This window comes from Cryptomeria japonica, chromosome 3 (assembly GCF_030272615.1).
Source record: "Cryptomeria japonica chromosome 3, Sugi_1.0, whole genome shotgun sequence".
In the NCBI taxonomy this organism is placed as follows: domain Eukaryota; kingdom Viridiplantae; phylum Streptophyta; class Pinopsida; order Cupressales; family Cupressaceae; genus Cryptomeria; species Cryptomeria japonica.
The window spans coordinates 730,755,409-730,782,909 of NC_081407.1; the positions used below are offsets into that span (position 1 = coordinate 730,755,409).

General features: G+C 37.5%; 1 protein-coding gene across 2 annotated transcripts in view; it reads right to left on the reverse strand.

Annotated features, from left to right (window-relative positions):
* Window positions 1-27,501, reverse strand: part of LOC131032472 (DNA-directed RNA polymerases IV and V subunit 2) — a 209,916-nt gene that overhangs the window by 73,926 nt on the left and 108,489 nt on the right. For both annotated transcript variants that reach the window (XM_057963450.2, XM_057963451.2), the window contains exon 6: window positions 6,205-6,499. In XM_057963450.2, the coding sequence (XP_057819433.1) occupies window positions 6,205-6,499 (295 nt within the window). The remainder of the gene's footprint in view (window positions 1-6,204; window positions 6,500-27,501) is intronic.

Consider the following 27,501-nt stretch of genomic DNA (forward strand, 5'->3'; position numbering starts at 1 on the left):
TTTGTGGGCTAGGCTCTACAATATGGATTTGACTCAATCGTATTTACTGTTTAGATTTTAGAACTTGAACTTGTTTTTTTGGTATATCACTTTGCTATATGCCATATGGTATGTATTTGACTCGAAGTCTCAAACTATGATTTATATATGATGGAAACCAGTAATATGCTATTGTGTTCTATAAATTTAGTGTATACATGTGTTTTTTTAGAATATTTAAAAAAATTATATATTTTCAAATGTTCGATAATTTTGCCGATTTATTGCTGATTTTTTCCCGATTTTTTCCCGATTCCCGATTTTTAAAAAAATTTCGGCCAAACGATTTATTGCCGATTAAGATATTTACATCTTTGCTATGAATAATACCAACAATTGAACAATATTACTCAAATTAGAAGTTAAATCCTCCACAAAATAAGCTCAGACTAACTTTACACAATGAACAAAAATCATCTGTTCATCAAAAGTATGAGCGGAAATTCACCATAAATCAATACTTATCAAATCTTGCATTCTTCTAACATACATGAAATAAAATCTAAATTATGATGAGGGATAAGAACCATGCCAACTCCAAAATAAGAGAGGTAATCACCATCAATTCGAACAATGCATTACTTATTACTTTGGCAGTTGTAAGCAACAATTTACTTATCTCAACATGTTTTGCAACATGCTCCCATGATTTACAAATGAGTGGTGAGCTCAATTTATAGGCTCCCCAATTACAATTGAATGGTCAGGATTGATTTCAAATCAACGGTTGAGACTAACTACCTTTTGACCAATAAGAAAATTACATCTGAGGACACTTGTCCTTCTTACTAAATATAAACCAATACTAAAATAGAAGGTTGTTACATTGTGAAGTGTGCCTTCTAGAAGCTTATGGATAAGTCAGGTTCATTGAACCTGGACATGTTGATCTTGAAACAATCTTATTATTGAATGTCCTCCTTGAATTCTCCAATTTGTGCCCAAAAATTGCCTAAGTATGGAAATTTGTTTGGAATAGTCTTCTTGCTGCCATCTGATCTTGATTGGGAGTTTGCCTTCAGGAGATGAAATCCTTCAAGAAATCCGAAATTTCTTTTCATATTTTTGCCAAGCCTAAAGACTTTTCTTGATGCTTGGAAACTCTTTCGAGTGCTTTGAATTTTGGAGAAGAATTTCCCTGTGCCTTCGCCACAATGAAGGAAATTGGAACTGTTTTTGTGAAGTATTTCCCATACTTAGCCAAATTTTGGCTAGTCAACTTTATTTTGTGACACCTTCATGTGGATCCTTCAACATCTAGCCAAGATCTTGACCATTCCTATGCTCAGACATACTTTGCTTGTGGATTTGCCTTCAATTCTGGATTTGGCTTGTGCAGAGTAGAACAAACTTCGCCCTTGGACAAGAATTTTATTCATCTTCTCTTTATTTTCCTCTTTGTTCTTCTTCTTTCTTCCTGTTTCCTCTCCAACACTTAGTAAAAATTTGATTCTTTTGGTTGTGGAAAATTCCACAGCGCCATTTTTCATGTGTCAAACTTTTATTTTCCAACCCATTCAAATTAACCCTTGATTTCATGTGCTACTTTGTCAAATTTGTTTTTCCCTTTAGCCATTTTCTTCCTTTGCCATGGCAAGTTGATCATCTTCATGTCTTATCCTTGAGCCATAGGCGAATTTTTTGTCTTGCTCAGGTATCTTCACATATTCCATTTATGCCTAGTCAACTTGTGTTTGTGCAATTTTATTTTCTTCTTAACATGTCTAAGCCCTTTACTTTTCTCTTTCAACCTTGTCTTCATGGCGGATTTGGAGTCCTTATGCCAAGTTGGACTTGGCCAATGTTTTGCCAACTTCAACTTGCCTAAGTTGGACTTTGCTCAAGTGTAGACATCTCCTTAGGAGGGCGGACTTTGAAGTGGTTTAGACACGTTTATTTGTCAACATCTTTATGTTTTTCTAGCTAGGCAGAGTTTGATCATGTCTTGCCATGTCTTGCTTTCTTCATGGCAGATTTGGAGGAAGTCATACTTCATTGGATCTTCCTTGTGTTAGGGCGGACTTTCTCATGCCTTGGACATTCTTTGCTTATGTGTCTAGGCGGGCTTTGAGACCTTTTGGATAGGCTCCCTCATGCTTTGGCGGACCTTGAATAGCCTTTGGACATCTATCTTTTGCTTGGTGACTTCATGGTTTCCTTGCCAAGGCAGACTTGGCACATGCTTGGACAAGGCGAGGTTTGGAGAAGCTTGGACATGCTTCCACTTTGCTTTGCCATCTCTTTTTAACCTTGGCGGACTTGGAATCCTTTTGGCCATGCTTGGTGTGGGCGAACTTTGTCCTCCATTAGCCATCCTTGGCTTGGGCGGAGTTTAATGTTTCTTTGCTTGGCGAACTTTAGACATGCTTGGACAATCCTCCCAAGGCGGACTTCATGTGTCTCATGCCAAGGCAGACTTTAGACAAGCTTAGACAAGGCAGGGTTTGGAGAAGCTTGGACATGCTTCCACTTTGCTTTGCCATCTCTTCTTAACCTTGGCGGACTTGGAATCCTTTTGGCCATGCTTGCTGTGGGCGATCTTTGTCCTCCATTAGCCATCCTTGGCTTGGGTGGAGTTAGGAGATGTCTGGACAAGTCTCCTCATGCCTTGGGCGAACTTCTTAATCTCTGTCTGCCATTCTTTCATGTGCTTGGCTGGTCAAACTTGGTCTTCCCTTGGAAAAATTTTCATCTTCATGCCACTTTTTCTTCCAAGCATCTTCATTCAAACTGCCATGTCCAACTCTGACTTGCCATGTTCATACCTGGGTCATCTGGAACAAAAACCCTAATTTAGGGTTTCCACCTGCTTTTTGTACTTGAAGACAATTTTTTTATTCTGAGGACATGGGCACTGATCAAATGTCTTAAGGAGTGATTTTCTAGAACAAAACCCTAATTAGGGTTTTTACCTTGCTTTTTACACTTAGAGAACAAATTTCTCAATTCTGACAACATGGGCAGTAATGATATGGCCTGAGGATCAAAACCCTAATTTTAGAAAAAAACAGAAAAAAACATAACCCTGCTTTTTGTACTTAGAGGTAAAAATTTTCGAATCTGAAGATATAGGCACTGACCAAATGACTTGAGGAACAAAACCTAGGTTCTTTTAAAAAAGTAGAAAAAAGTAAAAAGCGAAAAAAGCAAAAAGTAAGCCAAAAAAGCTGCTTCCTGGATTGTGCCCAAAGTGCCAAAAACAAAACTTTCTAATTTTAGAAAAAGCAAAAAAGCAAAAATTTCTAAAAATAGAAAGTTGCCAGAAATGACCCAAAGCAATTGCGATCCTCATCCTTCAAACCTTCTAAACACTTTGACAATGTTCAAACATGATTCTGAGCATGAACTCTCTACTTGGCTTGGGATGACTTCTCAAAAACTCTAACTCCTCATTTGCAAAAAGATTGGTGGTTAGCAGTTGCAACGCCAAAGAAAAACCCTAAAAAGCAAAAATAGGGGGTCCCCATTTGCAATGGGGCGATGTGTGAAAAAGGTCACAACAGGGCTGTAGCATGCCAAGTTTGCCTATGGCAGTCCTTGTATACTAAACAAGTTTTCCAATATATGAGACAAGATAATCTTTGGTTGTGTGGATTTGACTATGAATATGTAGAGATTTGCAACAAGGGATATGTCTTATGTATATTTTTAAGATCACGATTCATAATTGTCCTATTACTTGATTAGATATATAGTTTGATGCAGGTTTGGAGGCAACACCAAAACGAGGTTGACGGTAGCATCACTTGCAAGGGTCTAGGGCAATGCCCCCAATGGGGTCAAGAGGCAGCACCCCTTGTGGGGGTTTGGGGGTGGTATCCCTAGTGGGGTCAAAGGGCAGGACCACCAAGCCCATATGAAGACCTTGAAAACCACACAAACCTTCATGGCACACACCATTTTTATACTTTATTAAAAATCCTACATGGGCATATCATAAACCAAAAAAGCATTGAAATTTCATGAGTTTTTTTTTTAAATTTAAAAGGTCGAGTCTTTCCCAGACTTGCCTAGACTAAGCGAGGCTGGGTCCTGTAGACTCGCCTCAGACTCACCGAGTTTTGGCAAGTCTTGTTACACTGGTCTAGAGACCCAAAAGTTAGGGACCATACAAATATTCATATGGTTGTAGTCAATGAGCTAATGAAAGTGCATAGTTTGATGAGGCATCTTGGTTTTGTTGTCTGATTATTGGCAGACAGAGGTACACGTTTAATGGAGAAAATTGAACAGTTAACAAGCTATATCAAGTGAGGCAACAAGAATATACCAAACTCAGGCCTAACAAGTTAACAACATTAAACTAATTTAGATGATAGAAGCAACCTTCAATGGTAGGGTGATGAATGAGGACATAGCAAATGATTCCTTCAACCATGTTTTGATATCCTGTATTTTTTGGGACAGAAGGTCTTCCTCCTACAATTTGTTTCAAGGACAAAAGGAAAACTGTGAAATTACCTTATACCTGTTCAAACAGGAGCAGAATGTAACAAAGGGATTGAGATTATACAATGAAAGTACTATTGCAGAATCTGATTTTAGGACTATTGAGGACTTGACCAAAAAGTTCATAGCAAAGATGAAAAAGAATAAAATGCTTCAGAAAGTTGTAGGCCTACTCTGGTTTTCAACAGCATGACCATGAATAGAAAACACCAGTATCTCAGCTACACCAAACAAATCACAGTATGACAAATTAGAAGAAACAGTGAAAATTTTGTTGATGTCACGCCATCTGTTCCACTAAACATCATATTCCTAAGGAAACAGTTAATATAACCAATGCTGCAGAACTCTCTGTTTCTTCTGTTGACTAGCTTCAAAATTAATATTTAAATTTTAAATAGGTGGCATTTTGTAGGAGCTATTTTTAGTAAATATTGGGCATGGAGTAAATGGCATTAAGTTGTGATAATGAGGTATCATTTGAAAGAGATACTACTCTTCATCACAAAGGTTTTACACATAGTGGGGCCTTCCTTTAATACTAATATATATTGTGATTTTATTTTGTAGTGTTTCCACTACAATCTATGTTCTTGATATAAATGTGATTGCATTGAATCCACACTTTTCCTAGATAATTTTCATGTAGTTTAGTTACACTCGCTGAAAACTAAGTCATATAGGATTCCGATTGTACCCTCAGATTGGAGCAGAGACATATATAAGTTTTTTATAAACATCTTTGGCTCTGGTGCAATACTCTGTGCAGGTGTATTACCAAATATGTTGAAGACAACAACAACAATAATATATAGTATATATGATAGTTTAACTAGAATCCTCTAGAAGATTTGAACCAGTACCATGGGACTTCATACCCTATAACAATAACCTTTGCATTTCCTGTCTATCCACTTCTCAAATGTAAACACTTAATTAATGTTTCCTAAAATCTGAGAACATTACCAAGAGAGCAGGTGACATCTTCAAAGATTTTCTAATATTTGATAATGGTGGCTGTAATTAAAAGCTCTTAAATAATAAATATAACATATAAGGTGGACAATTGCATCAGGTCCATAAATAATCTACTCGTGATTGCTACTTTCTAATATCTTCCTGTCTATCTCCCTTGCACTTTGAAAGTATGCCTACTGGTAATTGTCTGCAAGTGGGAAGCAAAAAGAGGGTTATTGATATCACCGGTGGAATGGAAAGTTTATGCAACATGATCTACTTGCATTCATAAAACTCTAATCAGATCAAGCATGAACCATCTTGTTGCACAACATTAGTTGTTCCCCTTCTGCATGCAGGTGAACAAGTTCCTAATAATAGAAGGTTAAACAAGTCATTTGATGCATATTCTCTGGATTTGAAATGTACATTTATAACAGTATGCTAGAAAGGATAGAAATTTGAATGTAGTGACAGAGAAATTAGCACACAGAGAAGATGAATTATAAAGAACTTTTACACTTTACTACTGTTTTCCTTTATTTTTGGAAGAAGGAACTTCAAGGATAAATTTCAAAAAGTTCTCATTTCAACAGTACAGTTTTAAATACTAGATAGTAAGATAACATCTTCAAGTTTATGCTTGGAAGAACATTTTCAAGATCTAGTACAACATTACTCTAGCATTTCAATGAGTTACATCTTTTAAAGCTCTAAGTAAAATGATAAAGATGTCTAGGGTTGAACTTGAGAGCCTACATGTGGATGAATATACTGCTTGCGACGAAGATTTCGTAATTTCTTTACAAGAGAGTCAGGATCATGATGGATTCCTACCCAATCTCCATTGATGAAAATGTTTGTGGCACCTTTGGAATTTGATGAGGAAACATTATCAATCACTATAATTCCAGATTCCTTCAATATATCAAGGATAGGTTCTTGGGCAGAATGTAAGCTGACAACACATGTAACTGCCAAATTCTTAACTAGTCCACAATTTTCACCATCAGGTGTGGATATGAAGCAAACTCGTCCCCAGTAGGAAGGATTTCTGCATGCATTGTCCTGAGCAAATTTAGCTACTAGATGCAAAACATTTCTCTTGCAACCAATTTTTTAGGGAAATATAAAGAGATATTTAAGAAAATATTAGAGTTCCACATTTTCAACTCATCTATAGAGACAATGTTTACAAGAAATTCTGAAATACAATTACATCCTTATAATCCATATTCAGAATCCAAGTAGAATTAATAAATGTGCTAGTAAACCATTGCCTAGATTGCAGTTGTAAGAATAGACGCTATTCATACCATGTCTTTAATAAGTGCATAACACCACTTGTGCTACAAGATTCTAGTGCTCTCCGATTATAATTTTAAAAGAAAGTAAAAAATATCCTTTCATGGAATGGCTATGAAATTGCTCAAGGTAATGCAAGTAATGACAAATGTGATTTATGTTTGAGAGAAAAAAAAAGATGAATCATAATTCAAGTTAGATGGACAACTTTAAATCAAATCAAGGTAGAGTGTTTCTTATATTATTAGACTATGATTGCGCTAAGTTGTGTAAGCTTATAGTAACCTCTAAACCTAGGTCCCACAAATTTACCATGTAAAAATTGTCTCTCTTAATCATAACATTCCATGAGGACACAACCCCCCTAAAATTTATTAATTCCAAAGATAGGGACATCCCCAGAACAAGGAGATGCCAAGGAAACGTCCCTCCACTATGCCCCCACTAGCACCAATAGGTAGGAGACATCCCTAGGACATCTCCCTTAAAGATGGAGCATTTATCGAGAATCCCCCTAATGGGAATGTTGAGAGGACATTGAGCCATCCCCAAGACCCTTGGGAAATTCAACCATGCCCCTCAAACATCTTCGATACTCGTAGCCATCCCCCACATCTAGCACTTTTAAAAAGTTCTTTTCCAAAGAACAAGCATTATTTTGAAATTTGAGCCACTTATCCTAACCCTAATAGTTTAATGTGCCACACTCACACCCTAAACACTAAAAATAAACTATAGAAACTATATAGCCCTTATAGTTTGGAATAGCTTCTTCAATTTCACTACTAGTTTTTTAAAGAATGAATATTTGGTTATAAATAGTGAGGATTGTACAAAAATGTCATGCACCATGAAAGTCTATTTGTTTTAAAATAATTTAATTTGTTCCATAGGAATGTTCTAGGGACACTACCCTCAAACATTGTGAAGAAAATTGCCCCTAAACCCTATTAGGAGCATTGGCCCTAGACTCCTACTAAGGGCACTACCCATCAACCTCCTAGGGGACCACCCCTAGATCCCCACCAATCATTGTCCCCCTATTGTCTCCAAATCAGGGTCCTTGATTTGTTTTGTCCCCTTCCTAGCTAGTTGAGTTGGTGGACCTTTAGCCTATCCAGTTGGTTCTCGTAGGCTAATGTGTTAGGGTTAGGGAACTTGGGAGGCAATTTATCTAGTGATTTGATAGTATTTGATGGTGAGTTGGGCTCCCATTGTTATTTTGAGCATAATGCGCTTTTCTGGAGTGATTTTGGGTTAGTTTTCCAATACTTACTATTTTTAGTAAGTTAGTTTCGAGCACCGACTAGGCTAGTTGGGTTACGATTTTAGTGTTGTCGGTGGATTCAGTTTTGATGACTATCTTAGCATTTTATATAGTCTGGTGGTTTTTTAATAAAATAATGATATGTCATTAATTAATTAAGCTAAATTAAAGATTTTACTTAATTGTTATTTTAATTTATTTAATAAAGGACTATCAAGGGGCTAGTTATAAAGAGAAAAGTGACTTATTTTAAATATATGGACCCTTTATATTTAATGAGACATTCAAGATTTAAAAGAGATGATTTTTGTTAAATAAAGTATGCTTGGAGGAAAAGTTTGAACTTCTTTGGGAGTCTATAAAAGACATTTTGGGAGTTCATTTTCATTCTTACTGAGTTTGATATTGGTTTTGCTATTTCTTCTGGAGGAGATTGGTTCTCTTTGGTTTGTGAGGACGTTCTTACAGGCAACATTCCCTACATCATTGAAAGACATAATCTAAAGAGTACTTGGTGTTTTCATACAGGAAACACAGCTGGGATCATTTGTAATTCAGATTTCTGATTTTGAGAGGGTTTGCATTGTATATTTGGTCAAGAAGGGCTAATTGAAGGGAGATATCACTTCTGTAGACTTTCATTGGCTTGGCTGTACCTTTCCTTGGCTGGGCTGAACATGTTCTTGCTGGCCGTACCATTCTAGGGGTCCATACTTGTTTGAGGAGGGCTGTATTTATTGTGAAGCTGGGCATAGCTGATTGGGGTGACTTCATTGAGGGTCTGGAGTTGTTTGCTGCCCTATTTTGTCTATTTTCTTTACACCATTCAAGTTGAGTGACATTTTGCCACATACCTAGGGTTTTTGGATGTTATTATTGCTGATTATTGTTGCTGCAGTCCATTATTTTCATTACCAGCAAATGGGTATGTTGCATTTATGTTTGTAATCAGATTTATCCATCTGGGTATCTTCAGTTTTGTTTTCATAATGCACTTTCAGATTATAACTAATTTTAAGTATTGAAATTAGCAATCATTTCTTTAGAATTTTTTGTTATAGTTTTATATCTATTGCAATATAAAGTTGCTATTTCCATTCTTCTATTCTCTCTATCAAATATTCTTAGAACACATTCAAAAAAAAAGAAAAAAAGGCCAATAGGGCTGCATATTACAATGATATCAAAGTAGTGTATCCTGCCATCTTGGAGGGTACATTATGACAGAGTAGTGATATGTCAGATTTAGACCAACAACCTTTCACACACCATTATAATACTCACAAAAACAAACCTGCTACAAATTTGGTTGCAGAGGAATACAGGTCAATGGAGTGACAAAATATTGCAGAAGAACAGAGGGTTGTAGAGGTACAAAATACAAAAACTATGGGTGACAAGAATGCAAGAGATCCAGGAGGAGAGATTTATGAATTTGTTGCATGCTTTGGTTAGAGGGCAACAAGCTACAGAACAAAGAGCACAACAATAGAATAAGTGTTTGGATTCTATTAGCAGAAATGATGGCTCGACAAATGGGGATAAATATTGGTGCAAACAATAATGGAGCCAACAATGAAGGTAAAAGGCAATAATGGCCAAGGAGAGAACTCAGTTCCTGGTGGGTGTGATGGGGAAATTTCACACTTTTGTCAACATAGAATAGAATGCATAGACTCTATCCTATTCTCTCTTGAATAAGGGAATCTTGTATGCCCCTCGACTGTCTAGACAAGATAACCTCAAGGTTTCTAATGTTAGGTCATGACTAAGCTCAAGGTAACTCAGAGCTGATATGATTTGTTGGTAATCACAAAGGTGCTTATGCCTGTTTTCTGGATAGATTTTCAAGATCACTACTACAGACAACTATTAAATCTAGGGCTTTTTGAACATTAGGTTTTCAGCATATATGATGCTTTATAAACTTACAAAATTGATTTTAAAAGAAATATAAAAAGGTAAGGGTTCAAAAAACTAATTTAATCTAAATGAAATAACTCCTAAACAGTAGACAAAACCCTTAAAACCAAACCCAACTTTGCCAACATAACACAACTAAGCGTAGGTTGGTGCAATCTTCAAAGGAATAAATAGATTTTCAGACTACCAATACATAAATTAAATCCATAATACCATGAAATCCAACACACATATTTAGTAATTGAAGTAAATCTTTAAAAAGTTTAAACTAACCATACACATGAATTAACAATCAGTCAATCCCCAATGGTATGAACAAGGTTCTATCAAATATTGATTCAGAAAATTACTTCATACTAACATGCTTAAGTAAAACAAATAAACTGAAGAAGGAAGAACCATGCACTCACATGAAACAACACATTGATCACTATGCTAATGATTTATGTATTAATTTCTCTAGAGCTTCTGCAACAATTCTGAAAACTTCTTACAAAAATGAAAGAGGGCATGCTCCTTTTATAGATTCTAGGTCTTGGATGAATGGCTAGGATTTAATCCATTTAATGGCCCAGATTCATCCCCTAGAGACTACACCATACCCATTTAAGAGTTCACATCAAATCTTAACTAACTTTCAACTACCTTCAATTAATCCCACCAAAAGGCAAAAGTGCACGGGGCTCAAGTAACAAAAAGACAAACTTTAGAGTTGAGGAAATAACTAACGTTGGGCTTTGCGCTTTTATCTTTATTGCAGCAAAAAATAGATATTTCCTTTTACAATAAAAATTCCTCTTTATCTTTTAAATAATTTTTCCATGTCTCGGCCTGTTGCTCACTCTGCCCACACATATTCTTGGAACTTTATCAGGACTGTCCTTAGTTCTTGATCAGAAGGCACGAGAGTACTATTGAATTTGTATCTGTTAGCCTCTATTTTGTTGTTCACCTTCATCATCTTCTTGTTCCAATATACTTTGTTGGTGTCATATGCATGCATTACAGCACACAAGCTGCTAGCAATTTCCATATCACCTTCGGAAAATGGGACCCTTTTGTGCAACAACTGACTATTCCAAACAATTCTCGGCGTATCAATGTTCATCTGTGGGTTCCTATCACCAATCGTGCTTTCCATGAGTAAGGAGCAACTTTCCTTAACATACTCAATGGCATCCTCACATCCTTCCCATTTGTGGTCAATAGTAACAACAATATCTCTTTTAAATGTTACCGCCTGATACCATTCCATGATGGTGTTGAATTCATGTGGCTCTATGGTATGCTTGCCTGTGGGAATCTTGGTGAAGGTTTTGACCAAAGAAATCAAAAGAGGACGTGTGACGTTGATTGATTTGTTGATCTTGTCATAACAACCCTTAAGATCCTCTATTGATTGGAGATTTCGATCCATTCCCTATTGCAGTGTCATCAACTCCTTGAGCACGTTGTTCCCTTTTGTAGTTAATTTATCGAACCATGCCTTTGTTATTTTAGAGAAGGATCTCATCTCTTCAAACTTGGACATTGTCCATAGTGCAAGTATGGTAGGAGGGTCATAAGACTCCTTTGCCAGTTGCAATGGCCTGAACAAGTGATCGATGTATCTCTCAGCTTGTTTAGCTCAGGCCTTGTACATTTCCTTCTCCTTCGTTTCTTTCTTCAACATTCTGAGTATTGCATCAAAAGAATCCCATAACTCCTCAACCTCTTGCTCCCTTGTTGCCTTCCCCATGCCTAATGATAAGATCTTAAGGGGATGACCTCTTCAGCTGATTTGTCTGTAGGCGAGATAGCTATATGCACGACCCGATTTTGTGCTTCATCCCTTGTTATTTGCAAGTAGGTCTTGGGCTTCTTCCTTTCCTTAGTCTTGGGCTGCTCCACCCTTGAGAATAAGTCATCAAGACTTAGAGATGATGTTTTGGCCACTGCTTTCTCCGTGATTCGAGTCTGCAACCATGTGGGGGGTGTTGATTGACTGGTGGTGACCATATCTTCTTTTCCCTGCTCTTTGGAAACTGCAACTGATCCAGTGTCTACATTTTCCTCTTTATCCATAGAACTTAAAAGGAGGTTGATTTTCAGCAGTGTCTTGATATTTTCTTCCTACTGAACTTTCGCTAGTTTCGTTCAATGGCTCCTAGTGCAAATTTGTTTCGTGTTGCTCTATCTCTTTATTTGTTTCTTCCCCTCCATTATCCGACCCAAAAAGTGGAATTTCTCCTTCCTCTGTCTCATTAGCAGGGTCTTCTAGGTCAATAATATGCATTTATTGTTGTTGGAGACTCGGCTCTCCTGGGTTGGCTGCTTCTACAAGGACTGCCTCCATTTGCTGTATAGGAGGAGTAGGAATATGCTTTGTGTCAACTGTATTTTTTGCAACGGGTGAATCCTCTTGGTAGGTGGCTGCAATTGAAGGCCTTCTTATCTCCAGTTTCTTACGAGTATGGCCCTCGGGTGATGAGACCTTTTTCTTGGACCTCATAGTTGACTTTTGCTTTGTCACAACTTTCTTCTTTTTCTTCTTCTTTGGGAGCTCCTCTTCACTATCTTCCTTTTCCTCATCCTCTTGATTTGCAGCCTTTGCTTCTTCATCATTCTCCAAAGAATGCAATTCGAGGCCTCCCATTAAGTCATATGTGAGCTTTACACTTTCATGCATTAATCCTTCTATCCATTGATGTATCCATGCATCTATGTACTTCTTGGGTCCCCTCATTATCACATCTATGCTAGTGATAGGATCCTAAGACCAATCAATTAAGGTTGGCGGTCGATTCTTGACAGATTCATACACTTGATGCTACAAGCAATCCTCATTATCATCCATCTAATCGGGCACTAGAGCAAATTCGTATATTCTTATATATTGAGACTCAGTCAGGAGCACTCTCTTTTTTGGACCTCAAATTCATCATTGTAGCAGGCCCAATAGTCTTCTATATTAGACTTATGCCTGTATTTCCTCCCATATTCTCTTCGTCCCAATTCCGTAGGATAATAACTTTTCCTACTCGTGTGCTGTTGCATGCCATATGATGCTAGTTGCTTTGCTGATTTGTCTGCTTGGGTAGAGGTTTGCACATAAACATCCCTATCCCTAATCGCCATTGGATAAGAGACCCCTATGACCTTTTTGTCTCTCGGTGCCTTCGCTGCTATGCCAACTTGTCTAGTTACCTCTAAGAGGATCAATTTATCCATAGGGTATTTGGGCAGCCTATATGGGGAGCCTTCAAATCCAAAAATTCTTAGATAAGAGAATCTAGGGTAAGAATAAACCATGCCCCATATTTCTTGACCAATGTGATCACCTGCTTAGATACCCTTTGTTGCAATCCCTCCTACATTACGCATGGTAAAGGCATCATTTACCCTCTCATACCGGCCTATTGCGTAAGTTGCGTTGTTTCTTTTCCCCTGGCCGATGTTGTGAAAGTGGAGCTGGGGGTATCGTGCACCTTGATCTGTCCTTCTCTATTTTCAACCTCGCCTAAGCGGATTAGTCCCATATACCTGGATTGCTGAACAAACACATAGACTACATAGGACGACATGGTGAATGCCTTTGTCTCGATGAAGTGTACCAATTGCTCATGAATATTGTCACTTATGATTTGGGGCCAGTCTATCATAAGTCTGCCTCCAAAGACCTCCTCCATGTAATAGAACATCCACTCCTCCAACATGTTCGATTGTGGCAACCCCATAACCCTACCAAGGAGAGTGATCGTGTCCCCAAATTCTTCGTTAAATTCACTTCTATAGATTTTCTTGGGTATTATGGTATGATGAGGCCTCTTGTCTCTATACCAACTGTCATTCATCTTACTTTTGCACTTGTTCGGATCCTAATTGAACATTCCTTGTGCCTCCATGTGTACTGTTATCAATAAAGCTAGCACCCTAACCAAAGCTATGAACTTCAGCAACCTATTGATACATGGGAACACTTCAAGGTTGTGGGTGACCTAAAAATGAAGTGGACCTCCGGAGTAAGCTAGTTCTTTTCTAAGTACTTCACCTAAACTAACACTTCTTGCAGAGGAAAGAGTAAGAAAAAATGCATAAAAATGAACCTACAGTCTAAGGTGATGCACCAAAATGATAATTTTGAAATTACACAAACAAATATCACATAGTAAAACCAGTAATAAAAGGGTCTCCTACACAACCCAATAGCTCATAATATTTGCATAAAAAATTCATAAGGCTGGATAATCACAGTCCTAAGAGGAAAAATCTTTTTTTTACAACCTAAGACTGATAATTACTGAACACGGCTTATAACCTGCAAATAATTAAATTCCTGCATAAAGGTACCAACATGAAATACAGTTTCCAAGACAAAGAATTGTTATCAATGAAGCTTGCACCCTAACCAAAGATATGAACTTCAATAGCCTATTGAAACATGGGAACACTTCAAGGTTGTGGGTTACCTAAAATGAAGTGGACCACCAGAGTAAGCTGGTTCTTTCTAAGTACTTCACCTAAACTATCATTTCTTGCAGAGGAAAGAGTAAGGAGAACATGTAAAATGAAAATCTAATCCTAAGGTGATGCACCAGATGATATATTGAAACTCAAACAAACAAATGACACACAGTATAACAGTAATAATAAAGCTCTCCTACACAACCCAATAGCTCATAATCTCTACATCAAAAATTCATAAAAAGTCTGAATAATCACAGTCCTAAGAGGAAAAAAACTCTTTTTTCACAACCTAAGACTCATAATTACTGAACACAGCTTATGACCTGCAAAAATATGTGTATTCCTGTATAAGGCATCAACATGAAATGCAATTTTAAGGACAAAACCTCACCACAAGAAAATTGCATAACACTACAGATACATAGTAATAGAAAAATGAGAAGGCACAAGCTAGTATCACTGCCAAAAGGTGTCACCAATTTGTATTACTCCTGAAAATGGGTTCCAAAATTATAGGCTGCCAAAATGAACAAGTGAGAACCCCATTACCACTGATCATAATCATTATGAAGTGCCTCAAAGATTAACAAAGATTAACCCATAGTAGTTTGCTATAGTATGTTTTTGTGTGGATTCCAGGTGAGAATTCATGTTGACTAATCACCATTACAAAGTAAATACAAATCTGCTCTCCATGTTTGTCACCATGTTGTTGGATTTAGAGGTGGACAAGGATATGATTAAAAAATTGGTGACTACTATCATCAAATAGCAAGTTTTGAATGGATTGAATGAAACACTAGAGATGGTGCGAATTGGCATGGGAGTTTCTATCCTAGTGGATGCAACTATCTCATGAAAGGTGGACAAGAGGTAAAGTGGTATCCTTTCGTCACAACAAACAATGCTCATAGGAGGATGTAGAAGTGAAGGGAGCCAAAGGATAAAATTTCTTGTTGCAAGTCTTGGGGTTGGTGGGATTTGATGGTATCGCATGGCTCATAAGGAATATCAATGACAACTTGGAGGATGAACCGGCGAATTATGGAAGGCACTAATTCCAGGGATGATAATTTCTCTCTTTTTTTCTATATCATAGTATAGTCTTTTACTTTTTAGATTATCTCAGCTATTTTATTATGGGGCTATATAAACCTCGTTTTTGGCATGCTTATGGCAACACGTGTAATTGAACACTTCCTAAATATTTTATTTCTATTTAAATAGAAAGGGAGCAACCCCCATGGTAGCAGTTTAATTAGAAAAAAACCCTACCTAATCGATACAAACATAAAATTCTTACAATATAGAGAGAAGTATTTAAATATTATTTTATGCTAGTATCAATAGTGATTGTGTTAAAGATGATAGCTTCCGTCAGATAAATATGATCATGAATGAGACTTATATCATTGGAATGATTTATATATGTATACCAATATACATAATAATAATAATTGAGTTTATTATTATTATATATATTAATATACATACATTAATAATCTTGTCATGAATAAACTAAATTCGATTGAATGATCAAATGGCTGATCATATATTGATCACCATCTTCCAAGTATAAATCTATGATCGTGCATGATCTAAATCCTGTTGATAGTGTGTATCGACTACTTTCATCGATTTACCATAATCGATAATGTGTATCGGTTTACCATAATTGATAATGTATATTGATTAATGATTCTTCATTTTAACATACCGATTGTGAATCAGTTGTGTTAAATGAATTGTTAACTATCAATTAGAATCAGTTTTGTAAATGAATCGGTTTTATGTTAATGGATTATCAAACTACAGATCGGTGAAAGGTGTTACAGCAATCGACAAGTACATGCCTTTGAAGATCGGTCTATTCTTAACACTCAGCAATATAATCATACTTGGCGAATTAACTTACTGTGTGCATTTATTATTTCCCCCTTACACTTGCAGCAACCTGCAAGATTCATAAGTTAGTAAGAGCATCATTTGTGAAACATAAAAATTAAAAGATACCTCTATTCTATCTACTAAGAAATCTAATCTACATTAACATGGTATCAGAGCGAGGTCAAGGAAGATCCGATTAGATTTGAGATAGTAGATTATCTATCGTATCATTTTGCTCTTAAGAAAAATCACATTCCTTTCTTTATAATGGCAAGTGGAGTCAGATTCGAAGATCGTCTTGAAGGAGCGTCTAACATTGTATTATGGAAGTTTAGGATTATGCTTACCTTGAAGGAAAATGAACTAGATTCATTTAGAAAGGGTAACATACCTGAACCAAACGATGATGTTGAGAAAATTCAATGGAACAAGAACAATGGAAAAGCCATGAAAGTGATCGTGGATGCAGTTAGAGACCATATAGTTCCAGTTTTTTCAAAGTATGACACAACATACCACATGTTCAAATCACTTGAAGACATGCATGAAATAAAAAATACCAACAGAGCTCTCACATTGAAAAGACAACTCCATCATGTGAAGATGAATAAGGGAGAAACTGTCACATCATATTTTATGAGGATCATTGAACTAAGGGACCAACTTTTACAATTGGTCATCTAATTGACGACAAGGAATTAATGTTGATGGCTCTAAATGGACTCCCAACTTCATGGGAATCATTTATTCAAGGAATAAGTGCATGTTCAAAGCTCCCCAAGTTTGATCAGTTGAAGATGGATTGCATTCAAGAAGAATCCAGATTGATCACTAGGGGGATTGACCAAAATATCACCAATGAAGATATTCATGTGTTGAACTCTCACTCTCACAAGAAAGGGAAAAAGAGGAACTTCAAGAGGAAGAAGGACAAGGGCACCAATAGAAAAGGCTCTTCCAAAAGGAGGAGGGACATATCCCAAGTGCAGTGTTTCAGATGTGATAGGTATGGACATTATGCCCTGAAGTGTTCGAATAGGCCAAAACAACAAGCCTCCATTGTTGAAATTGAAAAAGATAGCATGGAGAATGAACCTGAGAGGTTTGTCTTCTATTCAGTCTTATCAAGCCAAGTCTCAACCAGCCTCAACACTTGGGTGATTGATAGTGGAGCCTCGCATCACATCACTGGATTCAGAGAACACCTAGACACTATGGTAGATAATTCTGATAAGGAAGTAACCATTGGGGACGATTCTAACTATCCAGTCAAGGGATTGGAACTTGCAACATAAATTTGAAATCAGGCATATCTCTTCAGCTCACAGGAGTATTATTTGTGCCAGGGATAAAGAGAAATCTAGTATCCATTTCTGCACTTGAAGACAAAGGGTATAGGATAACCTTTACAGATGCCTTTACAAACTATGCACTACTCCCTCTCAAGCCCTAATTCATGAGACTTCAAATTCAAACGAGATTTGGCACAAAAGATTAGGGCATCTCCATTTTCGTGCTCTACCCTCCATAGAGAAAATGGTGATTGGTTTGCCTAAGATAAACCAAAATCATGAAGGAACATGCAAAGGTTGTGCCCTGGGGAAGAATACAAAAGGAACTTTCCACAATAGTAATAGCAAATCTAAAAATGTATTAGAACTAATTCATTCTGATTTATGTGGACCCATGTCTGTAACCTCTATAGGAGGATTCTTGTACTATGTAATATTTGTAGATGACTTCTCTAGGAAAACTTGGATATATTTTCTTAAATGTGAAGAGTTTGAAGAAATCCTTATGAGCTTCAAGGAATTCAAAGCTCTTGTAGAAAACATATCAGAGAAGAAAATCAAAACATTAAGAATAGACAATGGGGGCGAATATGCTTCAGACATTTTTAAGGAGTTTTGTGTAAATGCTGGAATTAGGAGGGAGTTTACTATACCTTATAATCCCCCCAAAAATGGGGTGGCAGAAAGAAAGAATAGGACTATAGTAGAAGTTGCTAGAGCTATGATGTATGATCAAAACATAGAAACTTCATTTTGGGTCGAGGCCTCTAGAACAATTGTCTACATCCAAAATAGATGTCCTCATTCACTTCTAGACAACAAAACACCTGAAGAAGCATTCACTGGCATAAAACCTGATATAAGTCATCTAAGAATCTTTGGTTGTCCGGTCTACTTACATATACCTAAAGAAAAGAGGTCTAAGTTAGAACCCTTAGGCAGAAAAGGAGTGTTTGTAGGCTATAGTGAAACATCTAAAGCCTATAGGATATACATACCTGGCCAAAGATTAATTGAACTTAGCAGAGATATCATTTTTGAGGAATACATTGCTTTCAGGAGATTCAAAAGCTCTCTTGAGATAGAAGATCAAGATCCTCCTAACAATATGGAAGAGGATCATGCTCCTGAGATTCAAAGGGAGACTCCTGAAGAAATTGACAGTGAAGGTCAAATTGCTCCCTTAAATGAACCCAGTAATGAAAACCGAAAGAGACCTCTTTGGGCTAGGAAGATGATTCAAGAAGCTAAGAATTATACAGCACCAAAGGAAACCTTCAGGGAAAGCAAGAGACCTCATAGATTCTCTAGTTATGTTGCCTTGATGAGTGAGATCATAAATTCAGAACCATCCTGTGTTAAAGAGGCTCTCAATCATCAAGTGTGGAAAGATGCTATGTCAGAAGAGTATTAGTCCATTATAAAAAATGATGTCTGGGACATCATACCAAGACTTGAAGAAAAATCTGTTGTATCATCAAAATGGCTCTTCAAGATCAAACATGCTGCAGATGGTAGCATTAAAAAACACAAAGTCCGGTTTGTTGCCAGAGGTTTCTCTCAGAAAGAGGGAATTGGTTATGAAGAGACTTTTGCCCCTGTTGCTCGTTACGCTTCAGTTAGAGCTGTAATTTCTATTGCAACATCAAAGGGATGGAAGATCCATCAAATGGATGTGAAAACTACATTCTTGAATGGCACGATTGAGGAGGAAGTCTATCTAGAGCAACTTGAAGGATTTGTTATACATAAGGCTGAATCACATGTTTGCAGATTGAAGAAAGCTTTGTATGGACTCAAACAAGCCCCTAGAGCCTGGTATGATAGAATTGATCACTACCTCTTGGGGTTAGGGTTTTGCCAAGAATGATGCAGATCCAAACCTCTACTTTAAGGTAATTGATGGTGATATGTTAATTCTTATTTTATATGTTGATGACCTATTAATCATAGGAGAAGATCACCTAATTACCCAGTGTAAAAAGGACTTAGCTTCAGAATTTGATATGAAGGATTTGGGTATCCTACATTACTTCCTTGTATTAGAAGTTTGGCAGCAGGCAGATGGTATCACTCTAAATCAGAGAAAGTATACTATTGACATTTTGAAGAGGTTTGGAATGATGGTGTGCAGACCCATGTCTACACCTATGGAAACAAATCTACACAAATTGAAGGAAGCAACAATAGACTTAGAATTTTCAGATCCCACTCTCTACAGACAGATAATTGGATCCTTGATGTATTTGGTCAACACTAGACCTGATATTTGTTATGCAGTGAATGCACTTAGCCAGTTTATGTGCGAACCAAAGGAGATACATCTTGTTGCAGGAAAACACATTCTGAGATACCTTCGAGGCTCAATTGTATATGGTCTTAGATACAAACATGTAGACCTAGATCTACATGGATACACTGACTCAGATTGGGCTGGAAGTGTGGTTGACCGGAAAAGCACATCAGGATGTTGCTTCAGTTTAGGATCAACAATGATCTCATGGATCAGTAGAAAACAATCCCTAGTTGCACAGAGCTCTACAGAAGCTGAGTACATTGCAGCTGTTTGCCTTACTGGGTAAACAGAAAGATTACAGACGTAACACAGAAATAAACAGTGCAACATAAATGCAAGAATAAGCTTTCCATTAATAACTCAGAGTGTATACAATGTTCATAGTATTATCTACCTTCAATAACACACCCTTCAATACTCACAAGTAGTACAATATATAACAGCCGAAGGAGTGCGACACAACCGTCGTGACTCCAACTACCTACCCGTCGGCTAACTAACTACTAACAAATGACATTACTACCAAAACATAAGATATACATATTTCCTGACATCATCCCCCCCAAAAAAGAAGTCTCCGACAACTAACAACAAAAATGGAGACAATGTAACCCATGCAAAATATACATCCAAGAGGAAACTAAGGAGGGGGCTGGGAAAGCGTCCTTGAAGTAGAAGGCTGAGATGTCAGTGCCTGGGCCGCCAAGTGGGCTCGGAGTTCATAAACCTGCTAAGTACGTGTAGCGTCCTAAAATTGCGACACTTGCAATTTCGACTGCATTTGGGTCTTCACGATGGCGGCGCAACGTTGAACCTGAATGGAGACCCCGAAACCTGTTTATAACACCAAAAACTGCATTTTTCTGCACCCTGGCCTGATCCCTCCTTGCACCTTGCTGTCCCGGGAGGTGGGACCATGGCGCCCTGGTCCTTCTGGACTAGGGCGCCCAGCGCCCTGGTCCCTGGCCCTATTTTGGGCCCGGTCTCTTGTGGGCATCGGGTCTTTAAGTTTGCAAATTGGAAAATAATGTTTCCTGGTCGGCCTAAGGTCGGGAAAATCAGTCTATCAGCCCTAATTGACAAGTATATAAACTACATTTCCCCTCCCATTTGAGGAGGTAGGAAAAAGAAAGAAAATATAAGCAAGAACAAGACGCGGAAGCGATATTCAAACATTCAAACATTCAATCATTCAAGCATTCCTTCAAGCAATTGAGCATTCTAAGTCTCCATTCAAGGCTAGGTGTTGCATTCAAGACAAGGATTCAACCATTGAAGAGGAGATCACATACAACATACAACATACTACATACATTACACCTTCGCATGTAAGAATACAAACATTCTTACAACAAGGTATCAGTACTGGTTTACATTACAAACATTTACATTTACAGCATTCTCATTTCTTGGTTAATTCCAAAACCGGGGTTTGACCTAAAGGCAAACCCCTCATCCCTAACCCCCCAATCGTCCTCTCTTTTCTGTGTGTAGGTTGCAGGTACGCGGCTGTAATTGAAAATCTGGAATCCTTGTGCAGAGACGAACAAATCCCCCTTCGTTTCGCGGATTTTTCGGAGGACCGTGTGCACGCCGGGCGCCATCGTCCCGTCAACTTTCGCTCAAATTTGCAGAACAGCACCGTCTCGACATTTTACTGCTAATTCCAGGTCCGCAGCTTCATCCCATATCCCTATCTCTGTTTATAAGCGAATCTTTCCTACTTTACATGCATTCCTAGTTCAATCTTTCTATCTACATTCTTTACAAAAGAGGGTATCCTTGATGTCTTACCCCTTGAAACTCATTTAGAATCCAATCTTGCATTGCGTGGGATTGGATCTTGTGGGTTTCAACCCCTCTTTTGAATGTAAAGTCTCTCCTAAGTGAAAACCATCAACCCTAGTGACTCTCCCTTTTCTCTCCTTGGAGTTGGGGAGGGGAGAACAACTAGGGTTCAATTTTTCCGCTTTACATTTTGGTGAACCCGACGTGAACATCCTCATTTTGATTATTCATGGTTAGATCTGAAAAATTTGTTTCCTTAATTACATTTCCATGTTTGATCTTTTGCAAATTTTAGAGGTTAATTGCATAAAAAACCCTAAAATTTTCTTTTTAAGTAATTAAACTTGTGAAATGTTTAATTGTTAATGCTTGTTTCAGATCTACCCTTCTATTGCAAATTGTCAATTCATATGTGTGCTTTAATTCTGAAAATTAAGTGGTTAAGCGTCAAAACCCTAATTTTTAAGACCTTCTTGATTCAACCTTTGACTGATAATTTCACTGATCAAAACACCTCCAAATCGGCTGTAATTTTGGATTTCGCAATAAAATCACAATATCTTTCATCCCTGAAAATTTGGAAAAAAGTTGCGAGGACCGTGTGCACCCCGAGCGCCCTCGTCCCCGACATTTTTTCCGAAATTTCGGGAGCTAGATCTTACTGTATTTTTCTGCTAAAATCCAGAATTTTGGCTGATTTTATCAATTTTAACACTTTCAAAATTAAAGTCGAAGTTGGTCTAGTGATTGCTTGGATTGAGGCTTCTAATCATTCAAAAATTGTTGAAATTGAAATTTGTATCAAAATTGTGTTTCTTACAGTCCTAAATCTGAAAAGTGTGTTGGCATTCATTCGAAATTTCAGTACTTTATTCAAATCTTTACAATTTGTGACTTTTGAAATCAAGTGTTTAATTGCAACAACTTTGATTTCCACTTTCAAATTCGAATTTTGCATGAAATCGAGTCAACTTTTAAATTTCAAAGCCTGCGTTGCTTTCAGTATTCCTTCTAAAATCATAAAATTCAAAATTTCAGTTTCCCTCTCTTTTTCAAGATTCAAAATTTACATTTTTCAACAATCTTGGTAGGGTTCAATTTTGAGATTGCAACTTTAATTTGGCCTATCTACAAATCATAAAATCACTCAATTTTTTCAGATTAGCTTTAAAATCATCATAACTTTCATCCCTGAAAATTTCGAAAAAAGTTGCGAGGACCGTGTGCACTCCGTTCGCCACGGTCCCGGACATTTTTTCCGAAATTTCGGGAGATTGTCCTGATTGCATTTAACAACTTAAATCTAGGAGATTGGCTGATTTTATTGAAATTTGCTACCTCTAAAATTCAAAATCTTCTCTCTTTCTTTAGTGCATGAGTTTTACAACAATAAGCCCTACTTACACTATTCCCGTTAGACGAAGCCTTAGAATTAAGTCTTTCCAAGGTGTAATTACCGAAGAGATGGAACCTAATTTGAATGGCCTTTTTAACGAGGACATGGGTAATTCCTCTAATCCTGTTAATGATGAAGAAGCTCTCCATGAGGTTTCTGTAGAACAACTTTCAAAATTGGATAACCAATTTGATGATTTTCGACAATGGATGTCTCAAGAATACCCCGATAGTCAAGCTCTTCCTTTAATTGAGGGTCTAAAACGTATGGTTCAAAGTGATAAGAATGGAATTGATATTTTGCGTGGTATTGCACACATTGTGGATTCGAATGTGATGCCGATGAAAAGTTGTGCCGAAACCTTAGGTTATACACAACCTCCTACTCAAGTTAATCATTCTATTCCTTTGACAACTCCTATTGCTAGTATACCTACTTTTACATTAAACGTAATGACTACTTCAATACAAGACATTCCTCCTATGATCACTAGTCATGGAGGCAATCCCTCTTCCTTCATTCAATCCGACTTCTTCATTCATTCCTTCAATGAGTGTTCCTCTTATATCTCCACAAATGAACATGACGCAAGGGGGCAATTCATTTAACCCTTCCATTCCTCCTTGTAGTGTTCTTCCTTTCCAATCATCTCCTATGACTAACTATCATAGTGTCCCACCACCTTACTCTATACCTTCTTTCAATAACATAATACCTCCATCACAATCTAACACATCTAATATGAACTCTTCGACTGAAGCGACCATTAACAATCTTGCACAAACTGTCTCTTCTTTACAGCAACAAATTGCCTCTATGAATCAATCTAAGTTTAGTGTGCCCACATTTGATGTTGCGAGCCCACTTTCTCTTGACATTGTTCGAGCTATCCCCCCTAAACGTGTTGAAATTCTATTACTTCTTTCGAACAACTTGCAAATGCTTTTATTCAACAATTTCAAAACAATATAAGTCCTAAAGTTACTTTGATTGATTTAATGCATTGTAAACAAGGTGTTAAAGAAAAAGTGACTGATTTCATTGGTAGATATAAGCATTTGTATGCTCAAATTTCTTTTCCAGTACCTGACAATGATATTCAAAGAATATTTATTTCTAATTTACAAAAAGATATTAGAGAAAAACTTCTGTTTTCTGAGTTTACTTCTTTCCAATAGTTGTGCGCAACTCTTCACAATTATCAACTGACTGTGAGTCAAATGGAACAAGCAAATCCTATGGCTCCGAGTGATAAGGGTGATAGTAGTCACCAACCATTTGGGAAGTTTAAACCGAACAGAGAGTCCATTAAATTCAATGAAAACATCATCAACAACAATGTGAATGCAGCATTAGGTGTGCCTCCTATTTCTAAGTTTTTCAAGAAAGAAAGAAAGTTTACTCCTTTGAATGAATCATTGCATAGTATTATGAATAAGTTATTGGAACAAAATGTGCTTACTCTTCCTCCTATAAGGCAAATAGATCCTGCAAAGATTAATTCACCCTACTTTGATAACAAATCTTTTTGTCAATTTCATCGTCAACCTGGGCATGATACTGAAAAATGTTTTTCTTTAAAGGGTAAAATTCAAGATTTGATTGATAATAATACTATTTCTGTTTCTAGAGTGAATGATAAAGGCAACACATCTGTAGCTCCTCCTAACCAAAATCTTAAGATTTTTACTGATCCATTGCCTTCTCATACCTCTAATGCGATTGATACTAATGATTCCTCTGTCTCACCTGATGATCTTGTGTCTATGACTCCGAATGTAATTAACTTTGTAGAGCAGCAGAAAATCCCTAAAGAACCTTCCATCACCTTTGATTCTAGTGAAACTATCAGGGCACCTGATGGTCCTTTATATATAGTTGCAAAAGTCAAGAATACACCTTGTCGTGGAGTGCTTATTGATCCTTCTTGTATGGTTAATATCATTACTAAAGAATTCCTTTTTACTTTGCAATTGAATCAAGTGATCTATGATGAAACAAATGTGGTTGTGAAACTATTTGATGCATTTTCTTCTCCTGCAATTGGTTCTATTACATTACCTATTGAGGTCCATAACAAATCTCTTGATGTGGACTTTGCTATTATTCCATCATCCGAACAATTTCGTGTGAAGCTAGGCTATCCTTGGCTATCTTCCATGAAAGCTATTGCTTCTCCTATTCACAAGTGTTTGAAATTTCCCCATAATGGTGAAGTTGTTACTGTCAATCATAGTCTCTTTAAACTAGCTGAAAGAACTTCTAGCGTTCCTATTGATTACTTTTGGCCTAAACAATTCCAATCTCTTCCTCCGCGAAGTGATCATCTTTTCAAATCTTATCAAAAGTGGAAAAAAGACATGACCCTATCTCTAAGTGAACCTAGAACACCCAAACTTGACATTCCTATCATTCTTGAGAAGGAAGTTCTTCCTTTGAAAGATAAAACTAATGTCTTTCCTCAAGAAGATTCCCAACCCATTCCTATGAATGTGACTATGCCTATATCTAATAAACTTCCTAAAAGTAGACCTATACCTCCTCGTCATGATGGACTTGGTCTCCTTCCTAAACCGAATATTCCTCCTTTGTATGGAGCAGTTCCTCCTCCTTCCTCTTATGGAGAGAAGAGACCTTCCTCTTCTCCTATTGTTCAACCTAAGAGACCACAACCTAAACACCCAAGTGATAAGGATGAGAACATTCCTCCTCCTCAATCTTCTCAACTCCCTACTAAGACTAGACGAAATCGTTCTGCACGTGAACGCCGACGAAAGCGTCGTCTTAGAGCTCAGGCAGCTGCTTCTCAAACTTTGCAATCCCCAAAAACACCTTCAGCCAATATTATTCCATTTTCTCCTCAGCCGACGATTGAGCTGAATTCTCCTAAACATAAGATGCATGATGGTCTTGATCCTGTGCGAGTTAAAGATCCTATTTTTATAAATCTTGATGATGATATAGATGAAAATGTTATTCATGATGAAAATGTTACTCCTGTTCATTCTGATAGTGAGTATGAATATGTTGATGTTGATAACCATTTATCTAACGAATTTTCTAAAGCACTTATCCTAGCTCCTAGGCAAGAACAACGTGGCTCGGAACATGAACATAGCTCTTGTTTGGATCTTGTGATAGCTCCATCTGCTGTGTTGGATGTTCCTCCTCTAGCATGTTTCCTACCTTCCCGAAATATTGATCAGCAAGATCGGGGGGTAGATGACGTGCTAGACTAGTTTCATTAGCATAGTAGATTCTCTCCTCCTCTCTTGATCTCTTTTGTTACTTCTTCTATGTGTTATTCTCATTCTTCTATTTGTGGTCCTTAGTATTGTCTACTTGAGGACGATGCAAAACATTGAGATCTCTTTTGGTCTCTCTCATGTTGACTCAAAAGACACATGTGTTCCCTTCTTCTAGGTGACCTTCCTTGATTGGGGAATGAAGAACAATTATGCATACATACATATGATATACATGAATTATCATACAGCATACTGACCCCAAGGAAAGCGAAGTCACCTCGTGCTTTGTGTTTTGTGTCTATTATCCTTGGGCTTATCTCACACTTGGGGGCTAAATCCTTGTGATAACGTGCTCCTTTCTCATTTCTTATATGTATCACTACCTTAAAGCAATCACCCTCGGTGAGGCGTGTGCGATCGCTTTAACGTAGGGGGGCATACATCCCGTTCATATCTTTTCAAGATACTTGAAAATTTCTTGACAAATTTAGCTTTGCCTTGAAAATTTTTGATATCTTTCTTGCATGACTCATAGTGAGGGAACCTTACTACTGACAGTCATGGTTCTCCCTCGTGATCTTCCCTTTTACTTTGTCAATCGAAGTCGTAAGATCCTTAGTCCACTGGGGGCTTGGTGTATCTTGCCTCCTTGACGTGGTGAAAGTTTTTCAATGTTGTTTCCTTGTACTTTACCGGAAGTATGAGCGTACGCTTATACTCACGCTAAAGTGGGGGCTAAATGTAGCGTCCTAAAATTGCGACACTTGCAATTTCGACTGCATTTGGGTCTTCACGATGGCGGCGCAACGTTGAACCTGAATGGAGACCCCGAAACCTGTTTATAACACCAAAAACTGCATTTTTCTGCACCCTGGCTTGATCCCTCCTTGCACCCTGCTGTCCTGGGAGGTGGGACCATGGTGCCCTGGTCCTTCTGGACTAGGGCGCCCAGCACCCTGGTCCCTGGCCCTATTTTGGGCCCGGTCTCTTGTGGGCATCGGGTCTTTAAGTTTGCAAATTGGAAAATAATGTTTCCTGGTCGGCCTAAGGTCGGGAAAATCAGTCTATCAGCCCTAATTGACAAGTATATAAACTACATTTCCCCTCCCATTTGAGGAGGTAGGAAAAAGAAAGAAAATATAAGCAAGAACAAGACGCGGAAGCGATATTCAAACATTCAAACATTCAAGCATTCAAGCATTCCTTCA